The 17,174-nt window shown below is 37.3% G+C and overlaps 1 protein-coding gene and 1 long non-coding RNA gene across 2 annotated transcripts; both read left to right on the plus strand.

The window, feature by feature from the left end:
• The first annotated feature begins 10,215 nt into the window (after positions 1–10,215).
• On the plus strand, positions 10,216–11,754 carry LOC110802302 (tyrosine decarboxylase-like). Its single transcript, XM_022007751.1, has one exon. The coding sequence runs from the start codon at positions 10,216–10,218 to the stop codon at positions 11,752–11,754; it is 1,539 nt and encodes a 512-aa protein (XP_021863443.1).
• Positions 11,755–12,389: 635 nt separating this feature from the next.
• Positions 12,390–16,674, plus strand: LOC110802308 (uncharacterized). The gene is made up of 3 exons (XR_002537119.2): positions 12,390–12,549; positions 12,643–12,708; positions 16,444–16,674. It is a non-coding gene; the product is annotated as an uncharacterized lncRNA (long non-coding RNA).
• The last annotated feature ends 500 nt before the right edge of the window (positions 16,675–17,174 follow it).

The raw sequence follows: 17,174 nt of genomic DNA on the forward strand, positions 1-17,174 counted from the left end.
TGTTAGGAAGGGAGACTCAATATGGTTTAACCTTTTAACTTGCAGAACGACACCAAGCATTAGGACCGATTCTATGGATAAGACAACTAAGACTTGGGATTTGGATTGTATTTTGGAATAGCCTAGTCTAGACTCGGATTTATTTGAACATTTTTTTTTTGAAGACTTTATTCGAACATTTATTTTTTGAATACTTCGCCCATGTGACATTCAAGGTTTAATTAGCATGCTCGGCTTTGGTGCCGAACATCGTCGTCGTAGGAGGCCTAACAACGACACAAAGAGTTATTTATTTTTTACAAGTCGCTTTTAGAATCGAGTGCTTTTTCATACGCCCTCGTAGCAATTGTTCTTACGAAAAGTTGTTTTTTTTTTTTGCTACGTATTTTCTTCATGCGTGGGCACCGAGGCTGCTGTGCCTGGCCAAAAGGCCAGGCAGCAACTTCAGCGCCCAACAGTGGGCATGAGAAATATTGGCGCCCAGCCAGGGGCGCTGAAAATGCGTCCCTGACTGGTACTCGTTTTCTGTTCGCGTATATTCTTTTGTTTTATGCGACTTAATTTTGTGTGCTTGCCTAATAACGTCCTTTACGCGTTGTGCAGCGTTTGTGGGATTCGTTACAGGCCATCCCGAGCGTCGCTTGTTTTTGTGGCGATCGTTCGGGCTTGCGGAACACGTATTTTGGTATAACTCTTTGGCAAATTAGTCTATGAATGTTTGGGCAATTTTTAAGGTCGTTGGTTTTCTAGATTATTTGTCTAACATTATTCGTACACACAATCATAACATAGTCACATAGTTCGCTACACATAACTACATTACAAACATGGATTTGAAAATTAAATATGTCACGTAGTTTATGATAGGCTTCTATGGGTAGTATTTGCGCCTGGCTTGGTACCGTTTCTATCGTAGATCCAACACATGCCCCGGTCGAGGTAGTGTCTTCAACAGACGAATTTCGCTCAAGAGGCCAACCCGCAAGTGCAAGCCAAGGGGGCATGCAGGCGAGAGGGACCTAATGGGTGAGCGATTGGGTTCGGGATAGGTGTACTACCCACACAAGTACCGAGTGGGCAACATGCGCGGCGTATGCACCCCCCTATTGGCGAAAAAAGGTATCCTTAGTCCCAACTCCCGAGGGAGCCGAGATTCGTTATGCGGTTCTGCCCGTTCACATTAATATGCTGATTTTCAGGTCGTCCCAACTTGATGGGGAAATAAACGCGGGGTAGGATCGTTTCACCCTTCGGCTATTTTGATTACCTACAAGCACGAGTATTTCCTTCACTATCCCCAGCGGAGTCGCCACTGTGAGGGGGTCGAAAAAGCACGAGGCTAATGCGTGACCTCGTCCCTCGTGGGTGTGACGATTCTTTTTATTCAATCAAGTGTAATTGGATTTCCTGTGAGTATACACCCAATTGACTAGTAATATAGGAGTCGCCATTCAGTTTTTAACGACAATGAGAAAAACTGACAAAACCCGGTTATCGTGACATAAAGGGAGTGCAATTATGTTTGACCACGACGGCCGTAGGTTCCCTTGTGATCCCTGGTGTGGGGATATCTCAACATACACCCGCAAGGTAGAGATTGAGGGTTCGGGGGACTGTAACTACCGAGAGGAGTACTTCGCTCGTCGATAACTCCAGAGGCAAGATATCCTTACTAGCTCAGCATAAATAATTGAAGGGACATGCGTTAACTATTAAACTAATCTGAGTTGATTTTAGCAATATGCAACATATAATACTAATTTGATCGTGATTATCTGATTTAAATAGCATTAAGGAACCTAGCATGATAATCCGATTTCCCAAAAATATCATATTTGTTAGGCGTGATAGAACAATCAGATTAGGTTAGTTTAATAGTTCATAAAAAGGGCGAGGAAAGCAGTTAAATCATCGAAAAGAGACACATTACGACGCACCCTTGAGAGGTGCGTCACGGTTCTCAGAAAACTAACCACTTTGACTTTGCTATTTCTCCTCTTTATTTAACGAATCTCAATTATGGGACAGGATACGTTCTGTTCGATTTATGGATCGATTGCGACAGAACGCGTGAACAGTTTCGCAGCGAGAGGCTTAGGCTAAGGGTTGGAGTCAATACTCAGAATATAATTGTGTGTTGTTGTGTGTGTTTCACGTCGAATTTAGGGGTCTATTTATAGGGAAGAGTTCGTGGAAAGATAGAATTGCAGAGTTCTAATCCACAAAGAATTAGGAAAAAACACGTACCCAGGTATTTTCAGCGCCCAGGGCTGGGCGTCAAAGATTTTGGCGCCCAGCTCTGGGCGTGGAAAATATGATCCACGCAATTTCAGCGCCCAGGGCTGGGCGTTGAAATTGCTGTTTGGGCCGTTTTCTTAGTCAGATTCGGATTCCTGAAATCCGTAGAGTTTGAGATTAATTCGAGTCTTTTAGCGCGTATCAATTTTTATGACGGAATGCGTCTGGGCCCGTTACGAACTCTAGGCTCGTTAGGATTTTAATTAATACGTAACTCTTATTTCCGAATCCTATTAGGAATAGGATTCTCGCGGTTTTCTATCTCATTTAGGATTTATGTTGGAGTGCAATACCTAATTCTGACAGGTTTCTATCCTTTATGATTTGCCACTTTTAGAAGCTACCTTTTACGGCAATTACTATTTTTAGCAGGTTTCCATAAATAGCAGGTTTCGGGTGAAATGAAATGGGGAATCGAGATTCGTTTATTTTATAGGAGATGCGTTGTCAACTGGAGTTTTTATGCTTTCATCATCGAACCTTTCCCTTGCGGGAACGGGGACAAAAGTAGGTGTCTACAATATGCATCATGGATTGGTTCAATAATGTATGCTATGATATGTACACGCCCGGATGTTGCGTACGCACTCAGTGCTACGAGCAGATACCAGTCAGACCCAGGAGAGGCACATTGGACTGCTGCCAAGAATATTCTAAAGTACCTGAAAAGGCACAAAGATGATTTCCTGGTCTATGGTGGAGATGATGAATTAATTGTTAAAGGCTATACGGACGCAAGTTTCCAAACCGACAAGGATGATTTCAGATCACAGTCTGGGTTTGTCTTCTGCCTCAACGGAGGTGCAGTAAGTAGGAAAAGTGCTAAGCAAAGCACCATTGCGGATTCTACAACTGAACCGGAGTACATTGCTGCACATGAAGCGGCAAAGGAAGCTATATGGATAAGGAAGTTCATAGGTAAACTTGGTGTAGTCCCCTCCATTAAAGGACCAATAGATCTGTAATGTGATAATAATGGAGCTATTGCACAGGAAAAGGAGCCTAGACACCACCAGAGAGTCAAGCATGTACTTCGTAGATTTCACCTTCTACGAGAGTTCGTTGAAAGAAAAGAAGTCGAGATAAGCAAGATTGGAACTGATGACAAAAACTCAGATCCATTAACTAAACCTCTACCGCAGGCGAAGCACAACTCGCAAAGTGCAGCTATGGGCATCAAGCATGTTGGAGAATGGCTTTTATGTCCTTATTTAATGATTTAAAGTTTTAGAGTTTAATACTTTGTAAAACATTATTGGTTAACCATTCACATTAATGAATAGAATTCATTTTTCCATATAATTTGTGGTTTATTAAATGATGAATCCCTTCAATTTGACGATATATTCAAGATAGATTGTCAGGACCAGTCCTGTGACTAAGAAATGTCTATCAAATGAACTTGAATGTCAAAAGTTGAAAATGGTCCCTGGTCGGAGTTTTCTATAAAGATGGACGCATAGAAAACGTCAGACGACTAGAATGCAAGATGACTAGTAGTTCTGTTTCTTGAACTATGTGGACATGGCAATGTCACAATCATTTGCATAGATACTTACTTTGGGAAGACTAGTATCGGACAGACCTATGAAACTTTACTGTAAGAGATGAAAATTTTTCATAAGTAAATTTCATTAAAATTATTAGACACTAATCCTCAATACCTGAGTGATTTGAGATTACTTGTTTGAGAACTGCTTACTTTGACGTTGTCAACCGTCGCACCGTAAAAGGAGGCTATAAAGGCAACGCTCGGGTAATCACCTATCAAACGAAGTCTAATGTCAAGATCACAAGATTGGGATTGTCCTCCCATAACTCGGGATGAGATGCTGAAAGTTGTACAAGGCCACTCGGAGAGCTAGAAACTGTAAAATGCATGGCCGTGCTCAGGTGAATCATAGGCTATTATTATCTGCTTTTTTGATCAATTGAACTCTGAAACCGAGAAACACCTCTGGACATAATAAGGATGACAACTCTTACCTTATGTTCAAGAGCAAAGCATCGAGTGACTAAGGAAATAGGAAATGCACACTTGTCCCTAAGGACAAGTGGGAGACTGAAGGAAATAATGCCCTTGGTCCAAATATGCATTTAATGGTAAGTCTAATAAATGCAGTTCAGTGTTAATTATACAAGTTAATAATTTAGTGAGATCAAGTGAACTGAATGCCTAGCTAGAGGCCGCTTCAGTTCAAGTGGAATTAATAATATTAATCTATAGCTTACTCTTGACTGAACCCGTAGGGTCACACAAATAGTACGTAAACGGATCAAGTATTTAATGGTATTAAATACTCCATTTATGGATATTCAGAATCGACGGATCTTGGTTCCAGTGGGAGCTGAGATCGTCAAAAGCAAATTATGAATACTTCGGAAACGATGATATTGCCGGAAACGGAAATATGGATCGTATCGGAAATATATATATTATCCAAGTCGTAGATGTTGCCGGAAACGGAAACATGGTACGTATCGGAAAATATTATCGGGAATGGAAATATTGTCGGAATCTGAAATATTGCCGGAAACGGAAATATTGTCGGAATCGGAAATATTGTCGGAATCGGAAATATTATCGAAATCAGAAAATAATTCCCGAAACGGAAATATTAAATATTTGTTCGAAACGGAAATTTATTCCGGAATCGGAAATATTAAATATTGTTCGAATCGGAAATGAATTCCTGAATCGGAAAATTAATCGGAAGCGCAACGTACGAAATAAACATCGGACGAGCTTGCTAGACGCAAGGCCCAGCAAGAAGCTAGGCCCAACGCCTAGCGAAGCCCGCGCGCACACACGCATAGGCGCAGCCCACTGCGACCAAGCAAGCAAGCCCAGCCAAGCGATGAGCAAGGCCAGCGAGCTGGCGCGCCCTTCGTGGGCTGCGAGCAGCTGCTGGCCCAAGCCTCAGCGCGCGCGCGCAAGGCGCCCCTCGTGGGCTGCTGTGCATGTGTGTGTTTGTGTTTGTATACGAAGCCATGATCGATTAGGATTCGTTTAGATTAATTTCCTAAATCTACTAGAAAATTATGTGATTGAATTTAAGTTAAATTCAGATTAACTAAATTGATTCCTAGTAGTATTCTAATATCCGATTTCCATATAAATAGGTGATCATAGTTCACAATTTATAACGAGTAGTTCAAGTATTCATACAAGTTTTAGGCTTAAAACTCAGATTTTTATTTGCTATAAAATCCGAAAATTACATAGAACGTTAGGTGCAATTCTAGTTAATTAAATCTAAGGCGGATCCGAGCGTGCTGTGGACTATCTACGGAGGGACGACATTTGGAGTCCTAGACTTGTTCTTGTTTGGTTCGGGCGCAGCTAGGTAGGGCACGCTACAAAGTGTATGTGTCCTGAATTATGCTAATTGTTATGTGGCAATTAATTTGGAATCCTGGCTTTTATGGTTTTTCCACATGATTTATATTCAATTATATGTATCATAACCTAACACTTTTCTCTCTCCTTACTTTTCCCTCACCAAACAAGAGCCATTTCTAGGGCTGGACTTCCTCGCCGTCGTCCCTCACCAAATCGCATCCCAATCGCCTCCATCCTCAACCACCTCGGGAGTTTACCATGGCGGAGGAAGGAAAAGAAGGTCCAGAAGAGGTGGTGGAATCGAGAGAGGTAGAACCATCGACCAGAAGAATACCCGATCCGAATGGGAGACAACGAAGCCATTTAATGGGGGTTGTTTTGGATCGATGTCAGAAACACCGTGTGTCGCGGATCTCGGCGGCGGCGGAGAGAAAAATGCCAGAGAATATTGTAAAAGAGATTAAAGCTATGGAAAGAGAATGAAGAGCTAGGATCAGACCGAGGGGGATAGGACGACGGCGTGGGAGGATTAAGCAAAGGAAGAGATGAAGGAGGAGAGATTGAGGTGAAGACAAATGACCATGTTGATCCCCATGAAAAGGATGCGCTCCATTGGAAGTTTATCACTGATGGGTGTTCTGATAGGCCGGTAATATCTTATGTATTTGATCGGTTTCTTTACCATCATCGTCGTCAACCTCTGATCGTTTATTGAAATTGATTTTCTTATAAATATGAAAGGACAAATAGATCAAAATCATTTGAATTTCGATTTCGATATTGATTTTAATATAGTAATTTTGTTTTGATGAGAATGATTTTCTCTCTCATGATTTTTTTGTGTTTGGGAACAGAGTGAATGTGCAGGGAGGAGAGAGAAAAGAGGGGAAGACGAGGAAATCGGGTGGGGAAAAGGCGATAATTTGTAATAGAGATTTGCATAAAGTTTTTATGTTTAGTTGATTGATCATTTCCTTTTTTCCAGATGGAAATTCTTATTTGATTATTGATGATGTACTTTTGTTTTGGTTTTTTAGCATGATTTGGAGCATCCTGTGAAGACTGACTCCTCTTTCTGGACTTTGTGTAAGTTTTCGTTTTGTAAGCAGTTTTCTAGATTGTGAAATTGTATGCCGAGTGAATTGAATCACATAGTTAAGTAATAATACAAAACAAAATGTCAATACCCATATATGAGTTAATGTGCGCCTGCAGGTGGTGTTTTGGACTTGCTCGGGGATGGTCCTCGATTCACTTTGTGTTATAGCCACCTTAGGACTTAGGTAGATAGCCCTTCTTTTCTGTTTTCAAATTTCAACTGTGTTACAATCTTTTCTAAGGTAATTTTTCTGCGTTTTTTCTCTCTCTCTTTAACAGAAGAATAATGAGTTTGAATTAGTTCGTTTCTACCAAATTTCTGTCAAATTGTTCTTAATGTATTTGATTATGATATGTTTATTTATTTAAATTTGCACGCGTTTTTCCATTTGATTTGTGTTTTTAACCGGTATTTGATTTGTGTTTTTAATATGCTTGATTTCTTTTCTCATGAATGTTTTGGCATGAATGTTTTTGTTGCAGGGTTAATAATATCGAACTCGAATTCAATGAGGTTAAAATTGATGTGGCCAAGCGTCATCATTTGTCTTAAGAATTTCTAGGTATCTCTTTTATCTTTCTAATTTGTTGATTGATTTTATTGGTTGATTTTCTTATCCAAATTCATTGCCGAACTCATGGAAATTTAAATGGGTTATTCAGGCTTGAAATTTGTGGATTTTTTTAGGCTAATTATTTGGCATGATTATAGAAAAATATGATGTTTTAATATGTACCATGGCTTATTCTTTCAGAGTTGGAGAATTTGGTTCCACTTAATTTGAAAAACAATAATTTTTGTAGTGAAGTTCCTGATAGTTTGAGGAATTTTAGTAGGTTGAAGAATTTGTATCTGCGCAAGAAAATAATCTGAGTGAGTTTTGAGTTTTTGCAAGACTTGAAGCTGAAATTGGAGCAATTTAATGTGAGATAAAATAATTTAAATAGGTAATCCTGTTAGTATTAGCTTAATGCCTGTTACTGCTTTTCAAGGTTATAAGCATCGTGGAAAATCCCTTCAAATTTTCCCTAGGCTTGCTGCAGGTAATGGGTTTATTTCTTATTATATTACTAATATTACTGATGTTTCACGAACCCAAGACTAAGATCGAATTCCGTATATATCATTGTCTTTGTGGCCTATGTTTTGTTTGTTGGATGTTTTTATACTATATTCAATTAGTATGATTAATTTATGTTGATATGTCAATGTGTTTGTATTCTATATTCTAAGATTAATTGGAATCATTTTTTGTTATTAATATTGGCAGTTTTTCATCTTCTAGAATGGCCACACAATCAGAACTCTTTGGCTATGAATTATCAAAGTGGCTAGGAGTTCGAATACCTCAGGTTGGATCCTGTTACATTTGAGTATGTGCCTCTATAGGTGGCTATATGAGATTGTTTCATAATTATTTATGTTCATTATAGGCAAGAGTCATTCATAATACAAGTTCAATGTCGCATAAAGGAGGCTGTTGAAAAGGAAAAGGTCAGAGAAGTAGCTGCTTCAGAGAGAGATGAAGTTGGCGAAGAGACATGCTGTGAGACAATGCCTGTTTTTTTTAATGAAGTATGCCCCATGTGTGTGGGTGCGTGTGTTTAGACATAGTTTGTAGTGCTGAAAGCAGAAATTTTATGCACTACTATTTTCAATTCGTTTTCCTTCAAAAGTATGTTTATGGCAATTTTACAAGTTTAGATAAAAATGGTGGAGAAAGAGTTTGTCTGGGCAACTGTATCTATTCTGGACTCTGATGATTTTGGGCTATAATAAGACCGAATCTGTCCTATCATGCAGGATATAATTTGTAGAGACTATAACGGGAAGGGGAATTATGGAATTGTGTTATCACTTGCAAATCCTTTATTAATTCTCAGTAATGAGACTTTGATTTATTGTTGTGATATGTTAGTTGTAACAATACAATTTTAAATTTTAAATAATTTCGCAGTCATCGCGTGCATATAAGACTAGTCTTTAATAATAGAACTAACTTGCTACGAGTTGGCTAAGAGTATCACATATATTTCTCTACTTAACCTCTCATATAGCATTAACTCCCAATCGTAAGAAAATGCAACGGAGTACTCCATAATTGTTTACCCAATTATCCGGTAAGTCGCAGAATAAGCCAAGGATAATATTTTATGCTTGTGGCTTGGCTAAAAATGCAGGTTGGGGCCGTGGGGCTAATTGTGATAATTAGGTGAGACAAGACAGAGGGTAGTGTTACCCCAGGTTGACTCGTTACCCTTTCATTCGAGCTTGCGCCTAGTCTCGAGCTTCTTTTGGCTTAAATTTTCAATTTCAAGTAACTATAAATTTCAAATTTGATTCGAAAATTTAACTCATTCTTAGCTATAATTATGTTTGTGATAATTTGTTTGTTATTTTATCTTAATTACATATTTACTACTTCGTATAATTTTAAGTTAGATATTGTATTATGATTTGTAGAACAAAATCAATTTTAAATATTTCGTGTTTTTCCAGGAGATTCACGAGTAAAGTTTGGTTGTGCTCAGGTCATGTCATTGAAATTTAAGTCTATTTTATTACGAATCATGGACACTTAATAATACCCATAACTGAGGCTCCCCGGAAACCTACAAAGCCAAATTCAGCAAAGATATTTACTCTCAATCAAATTAATGGTTAAGCTAGTGGCTCCATTATTCTTTAGTGTTTGTAATCAAGTTCCGGTTTCACTCCAATAAATCTGATCTTATTGTAGGGGTTTATTAAATTATTAAACTGAAGTTATCGATCATTAGGTTATTAATATGATTGAAACTTAATACTAAAGTTATGTTTTAAAAGTTTGAAGAAAATGCACCTAAAAGAGAGCCAAAGGGATTACATTTGTAATCATCATGAGGTCATTACAATAGTTGGATTACCAATAAGTTGGAAAATTTGAAAATCACAAAACTAAGAAAAATTGAAACTTTACAAATAATGGAAAGACAACTAGGATAGGGGGAAGAGAGAGAATTAAGAGTAACCAACCCCACTTTGGTCTCTTGGTAAGCAATTCACCTACCCCGCAAGTTCTCCCATTTATTTTAAGACCAAATCCCCACCTACTATACTTAGTAAGTATTATATAATTTATATGACCTTTAAAATTAAGGGTCTGTTTTGGTCATTAAAATTGAACGTGTATACTCTTAATCCACCATATGTGAATGCATGAATTCAATCTTGTATCTCTCACCATCCCACTCCACTAGCCAGTTCCCTTTCCTATATAATCCTCTTTTTCACTTCCTTTCTTCCTCACCAAATTAAAATCAATTTCCTTGGTTTTCCATTCTTTCCATCTCTACTACAATAACCTTACATTTATCCTCATAGCTATACCAATTAAGGCCAATCATTCCCATAACTTGATTGTATTTCTTAATTACATCGATCTTTTCATAAACGTACTTGAATTTCCAGTTGTGAATATTACTTAAAAGTAAAAATGGGTTCCCTAGACATGAAGCACCTAGAATCCACCAGCCTAATGATGAACAACCCCTTGGACCCTGAAGAGTTCAGGAGACAAGGATACATGGTAATTGACTTCCTTGCTGAGTACTATAAGAGCATTGAGAAGTACCCTGTTCGAAGCCAAGTCGAAGCCGGCTATCTTCGCAAAAAGCTACCGGTGTCTGCCCTGTATCACCCTGTTTCCATGGAAACTATCCTAAAGGATATCCAAACAGATATCGTTCCTGGGTTAACACACTGGCAAATCCCCAATTACATTGCTTATTTCCCAAGTAGTGGGAGTACTGCTGGGTTACTTGGAGAGACTTTAGCTGCGGGCTTCAATGTTGTTGGATTCAACTGGATTTCTTCTCCTGCTTCCATGGAGCTTGAAAGTATTGTCATGGATTGGTTGGCTGATATGCTTAGTTTGCCAAAAAGTTTCACCTTTAGTGGCGGGGGTGGTGGTGTTATGATGGGAACTACATGTGAAGCCATCTTAACAACCATAACTGCTGCTCGTGATGCTCTTTTGGATCAAATTGGCCGTGAAAATATCAACAAGCTTGTCGTCTACGGCTCCGATCAAACTCATTGCTCTTTCTTCAAGTCCGCTAAAATTGCTGGAATTTCTCCTAATAACTTCCGTACTATCAAGACTACAAAGACTCATGCTTTTTCACTAAGGGGAGATTCACTAAGATCCACCATTGAAGCCGATGTCAACGCCGGCTTGATTCCTCTTTTCCTTGTCGCCACCGTAGGGACCACTTCCACTGCGGCCGTAGACGAGGTGGGCCCGCTTTGCGATGTTGCAAAGGAATACAATATGTGGGTTCATGTAGATGCAGCCTATGCTGGAAACGATTGTATATGCCCGGAGCTCGGTCACATGATTGATGGAGTTGAAAAAGCTGATTCCTTTAGCTTTAATGCACACAAGTGGTTTCTAACCACACTAGATTGTTGCTGCCGTTTTGTTAAGGATCCTAACGCACTTGTTCGGTGCTTATCCATCAACCCGGAATACCTTAAAAACAAAGCTACAGACACAAACCAAGTGGTGGATTACAAGGACTGGCAGCTAACTCTAAGTAGTCGATTCCGGTCACTTAAGATGTGGATGGTTATTCGTAGCTATGGTGTCGATTATCTTCGCAACTTCCTCCGTAGTCACGTCGACATGGCTATCTATTTCGAAAATATGGTAACTAAAGACAAGAGGTTTGAGATCGTTGTTCCTCGTAGTTTCGCTCTTGTTTATTTCCGCCTCTCGGCTTCAGCTGTCATACAACATTCCGGACAGAAATTTCTAGAACAAGAAACCTTAAACGAGATTAACACTAAGCTACTCGAATCCATCAACTCAGCCGGCAAAATTTACATGACTCAGTCTCTTGTTGATGCTACATTCATGATCCGTTTCGCAGTTGGAGCTACCCTTAGCGAAATCCACCATGTTACCTACGTATGGAAGGTTGTTCAAGAGCATGCAACCGCTGTCTTAGCACGAAGAAGTATCAGCTGCTAACGCTAATTCATTCCAACACTTCTGCTTGCATTTCCGCGCCCCGAAATCAAACGGTAAGAGATTGGGATTGGGATTGGGATTGCTTCGTGTTATAGATGATGTAAATGATAACGATGATGTACATTATTGTACTTGGTTTACAAAAAAAATCATTTTTTTTTATTTTTTATTATTATTAACTAGCGAGATGGTAAAAGGGAAAAAAATAGGTGGAAAATATAAAAATTTAGTTTTCCTACCACTAGGTTTATCTTCTATCTCCCTCACCTAAACCAAAGCACTAGCTTTATTTTTTTTTATTCTGTATCTATTTTTTATTTATTTTTAATCCAGTATGAAGCACTATACCAACTATAATGTTTGTAATGGAAAACAAACTAGTGCACGATCAAGCTTGTATTTACTTCAATAAAGAAATTCTTCTGTTTTTATTAATGAAGTGCAAATTTGTTACGTACATGTACTACCATTACACAATTATACAAAAGTATGTATATTTTCCATTGGATTATTCTTGTGTGGACCTGCTCCACAATAAAATTACTGTGGACCAAAGGCTCACACGTGCTGACAGTCCTGGTCATATCCTTAACAATTGAAGCCGCATTTATCGACCCTCTCTAATAAACTTTCTTCTTTCATCTCCACACTTTTCTCTGTCTTATTCCAAAACCCCAATCCCAAATCAAAATCATGGAAGCAAAATTGAAGAAGCAAAATGGAAAATCAAACATATGAAATCGATCTACATAAAGCCATTGATAGAGTTTTAACCAAGCAAACACTATAATGAAGGTAATTCAAACCAAATTGAAAACCTAGAATTCCTTTAATAGTATTACGAATTCAATCAGAATTTGCAATTTTACTTAATTTTGAGCGATTTAGGAGCAAAAGAAGCTGGTGTTTCCTCCTCATTCGATGTGCATGCTCTTCGCGTGTGGCGTTTGTGAGGTTAGATTTCCTTGTAAGGATATTTTCTACTTAGTTCGAATTGATGATTTTGTCTAGTTCCTCGTGGTTTTACATTTTGATTTTCAAATGATAATGTTGAATATTATCCCCAATTTTTACAAGCATACATGCAATTAACTTTAAGTTGGATATTTTTCCTTTTCATTATCAATCCAAGCTTGGGGATGACATTATCATTCTAATGTTTCGTCAATTGTATAAATTTTGTTTCCTTTTCAAGTTACTAACAAACAATGACCTTCCTTTGCATATAGTGACCCCAATTTAAACTATAGTGATCTTGATTTAACATATAGAGTTCCCAATTTCAATACAATCGCTATTTTTAGTTTAAAGTATTTTATTGCAAAATTTATCGGTCTATTGCTCCTGTAATGTCTAGATAGCTTTTCGTGGATTTGATTTTAAGTTTAGAGTGCTTTTATCCAGGATTCAGATTACCATTAAGAAGTTCGATCATCTCATAGTGCTTTTGTGGAAGTCGATGTTAAAGTTGTTGAAACTGTACCAACGAATTTGTTGCATCTGGTATTAGAGACCTTTCATGGTGTCTATAAGCCTATTAGCTCAATTGGTCGAGAACTGTGTCCTTGAATGTTGAATGGCACAGAGGATGTAGGTTGAAATCCTACATAGGCTATTGATCGATTCTACAAGATAGTGACCCTTTGACAAGAGATAAACACCTTATTTAAACACCCATTTGAATTGAAAGTAAACTTAAATTTTTTCCATAATAGTTTTAGTGAGATGTTGTGCTAAGAAGTCACTACTACAAAAACAAGGGAAGAGACTCCTCCAAAAGGGCCTTAGAGACCTCTATTAAGAGGGTCTCTATCTCACAGGTCTCTTTGGTAAAGAGACCCCCTCATATGAGAGGGTCTCTTTTTTAGAAAAAAGAGACCCACTAGATAAGATAGAAGGTCTCTTTTTAAAGCAAAAAATTAAATATTTTAAAAGAAAAAAAGACCCAATATGTCAGATAGGAGGTCTCTTTGGTGGTTCCACAGAAACCCCCTACCACACCTAACGGGTCTCTTTTCCTTTTTAATTTTTAAAAATCATGGTTCAGGAGAGACCCATTATATCACCAAACAGGTCTCGTTGACATTTTTTTATTAAAAAAAAACATTTATTCTGGCATGTCTCATCCTCCATCGTTACCTAGAAGTTACTTAAAAGTACATGAATCGCGCAACAATTCGAAAATTCTAACAAATATTACATCCAAATCATTCTATAAACAAATACAAACAATTCATGATCGATCACACCCATAGATCTAAAAAATTACACATATATATCTAAAAATTGTACAAATGCAAGAATAAAACCACGTTCAAAAAGTTTTACAAAACAAAAAAAGCTGTTAATAAAATCTTAGTGTTCTACAATAGTGAGTCAAGTAAAACCAACATTGGCACGAGCATCTGGTATCTCATTCATTTGACCATAGAGGTGTAGAAGAGCATATTTGTTCGTAGCCAACAACTAAAAGATGAAACACAACGGGTGAGCCACCTGATCATGACAACGAAAGTAAGAAAACTAGGGTAATTAAGTTGTTAGATTCAATGGAGAAAAGGTGTCATTGCAACATACCATGAGTTTTAGCAACGTTGTTGATAAGTTCCTGAATAAGCATATTTTTCCCTAGACCATGATCTCAGAATTAACAGCCTTATCTTTCCTTCCCTTGTGGTGCGGAGCTAGAATATCAACAACCTTAGAAAGCTGAAAAACATGCAGATATAAGTAATACGCCAGAATGCCATAACAGTTTCAAGAGGAGAAAGAAGTTACATTGCAAAATGCACCTTAATTAAATTCAGTAACAAGGCTTGTTGCATGCTCAGTTGCTAGTTCGATACAGGAGGGTGCCTCTCTGTGAATTTGCAGATAGTTGTCGGTGCAGCACTACCACCACAAATGTCAACATATAAACACCAACAAATACCTGAGACAAAAAAATGACGTTGGCCTTGAAGATATCAAGTCCCTCATTCAGGTGAATAACAGGTGATATCATAACAAATGATGCAAACACATGTAATTAAAACTACTATTAAAATGCCAAATGAATTATCTAGAATACTGGGGAAGTGACAAGAAGAAATATACAACTCTAACCGGTGATATGTATCTAATTTTTTTTCCTCTGAATTCTAGGATGAGCTCTCCTCGCAATAACAAAAAGTACTCCTATTAGACACAAGTATTACTAAGCTACTTGAGTAAAAAAAAAAATTAATCAAACGAGACTTAAATGTGCATAATTTGACCAAAGTATGTGAGAATGAGTATCTGAAACATAAAATTAAGTATGTTAATCATAGAAAGACTTTAAAATACTCAGTTAAGTTCATTAGTTGAAAGTTGGGATCGAAATTAGTCATTTTAGTAAAAATGTGACCGATAATTAACTAACGAAGCTTAAATTTGCATAACTTCTCCAAAATGGTGAGAACGAGTCTTTAAAACATAAAAATAAGTGTATTAAACATGGAAAGACTTTAAAATAACCATTTAAGTTCATTAGTTGAAAGTTGGGACCGAAATTAGCCATTTTAGTCAAAACGTGACCGATAATGAACTAACGAAGCTTAAATGTGCATAACTTCACCAAAATGGTGAGAATGAGTCTTTGAAACATAAACTAAGTGTATTAAACATGGAAGGACTTTAAAATACTCATTTAAGTTCATTAGTTGAAAGTTAGGACCGAAATTAGCCATTTTAGTCAAAACGTGACCGATAATGAACTAACGAGGCTTAAATATGCATAACTTCACCAAATGGGTGAGAATGAGTATTTGAAACATAAAAATAAGTTTATTAAACATGGAAAGACTTTAAAATACTCATTTAAGTTCATTAGATGAAAGTTTGGACCGAAATTAGCAATTTTAGTCAAAATGTGATTGATAATGAACTAACGAGGCTTAAATGTGCATAACTTCACCAAAATGGGTGAGAATGAGTCTTTGAAATATAAAACTAAGTGTATCAAACATGGAAAAACTTTAAAATACTCATATAAGTTTATTAGTTGAATGTTGGGACCGAAATTAGCCATTTTAATCAAAATGTGGCCGATAATGATCAAATGAGTCGTAAATGTGCATAACTTCACCAAAATGGATGAGAACTAGTATTTGAAATATAAAAATAATTGTATCAAACATTTAAAGACTTTAAAATACTTATTTAAGTTCATTAGTTTAAAGTTGGGACCGAAATTAGCCATTTTAGTCAAAATGTGACCGATAATGAACTAACGAGGCTTAAATGTGCATAACTTCACCAAAATGGGTGAGAATGAGTCTTTGAAACATAAAACTAAGTGTATTAAACATGGAAATACTTTAAAATACTCAATTAAGTTCATTAGTTGAAAGTTGGGACTGAAATTAGCCATTTTAGGCAAAATGTGACCGATAATGAACTAACAAGGCTTAAATGTGCATAACTTCACCAAAATGGGTGAGAATGCGTCTTTGAAACATAAAACTAAGTTTATTAAACATGGAAGGACTTTAAAATATGTATTTATGTTCACTAGATGAAAGTTGAGATCAAAATTAACCAATTTTATTATTATATGGTTCATTATTTCTTTATTATGAACAAATTAAGTCTTAATTTATCGTACGATTCAATATTTATAATATAAATAAAGTGTTTATATATTTTTTGATGGTTGATCTTTATAAGGTATTCAATAATCCGAGGGAGCGGCCTTTCACCTTTGAGGATGATAGATGAAGTTCGAGAAATGTTGGCAAACTTCATTACCAGTGATTCTCTTTGATATTTTCTTGTACTGAATCTTAAATTATGCATGCTAGCTAGTTTTTCATATGATTGTAATGTAATTGATTTTTATATTTACAATTATATACTATTTAATTTAATTATCTATATAATTGGATACTTTTTATATGACGTATGGAGGTTAATCAGTGGCGTGGTCCAATTGTAATATGTAGCAGGGAAATCGGTTATACAACAAATCTAGATCAAGTGCGGCTCATTTATAGGCCAAGTGCGACTCATTTTTATGCTTGTGCTGCCCATTTCTATGTCAAGGGCAGGCTCATTTTCAAATTTGGCAGCACCAAATATGTTAAGTGCGGGCTCATTTTCAATATTGGCAGCACCAAATATGTCAAGTGCGGGCTCATTTTCAAAATTGGCAGCACCAAATATATCAAGTGCGGGCCCATATTCTAAAATTGGCAGCACAAAATATGTCAAGTGCGGGCTCATTTTCCAAATTGGCAGCACTTGAAACATCAAGTGCTGCCAATATTTTGGCAGCACTTGAGAAACATCAAGTGCGGGCAGGCCATGTGCTGCACATGTAAAAGCCCGCACTAAACCCCTTAAAATGAGCCCGCACTTGAGGTTTTTTCCTCTAGTGCAACCCTCTGGACCTTAGCAAG

The sequence above is a fragment of the Spinacia oleracea genome, chromosome 4 (assembly GCF_020520425.1).
Source record: "Spinacia oleracea cultivar Varoflay chromosome 4, BTI_SOV_V1, whole genome shotgun sequence".
Lineage (NCBI taxonomy): Eukaryota > Viridiplantae > Streptophyta > Magnoliopsida > Caryophyllales > Amaranthaceae > Spinacia > Spinacia oleracea.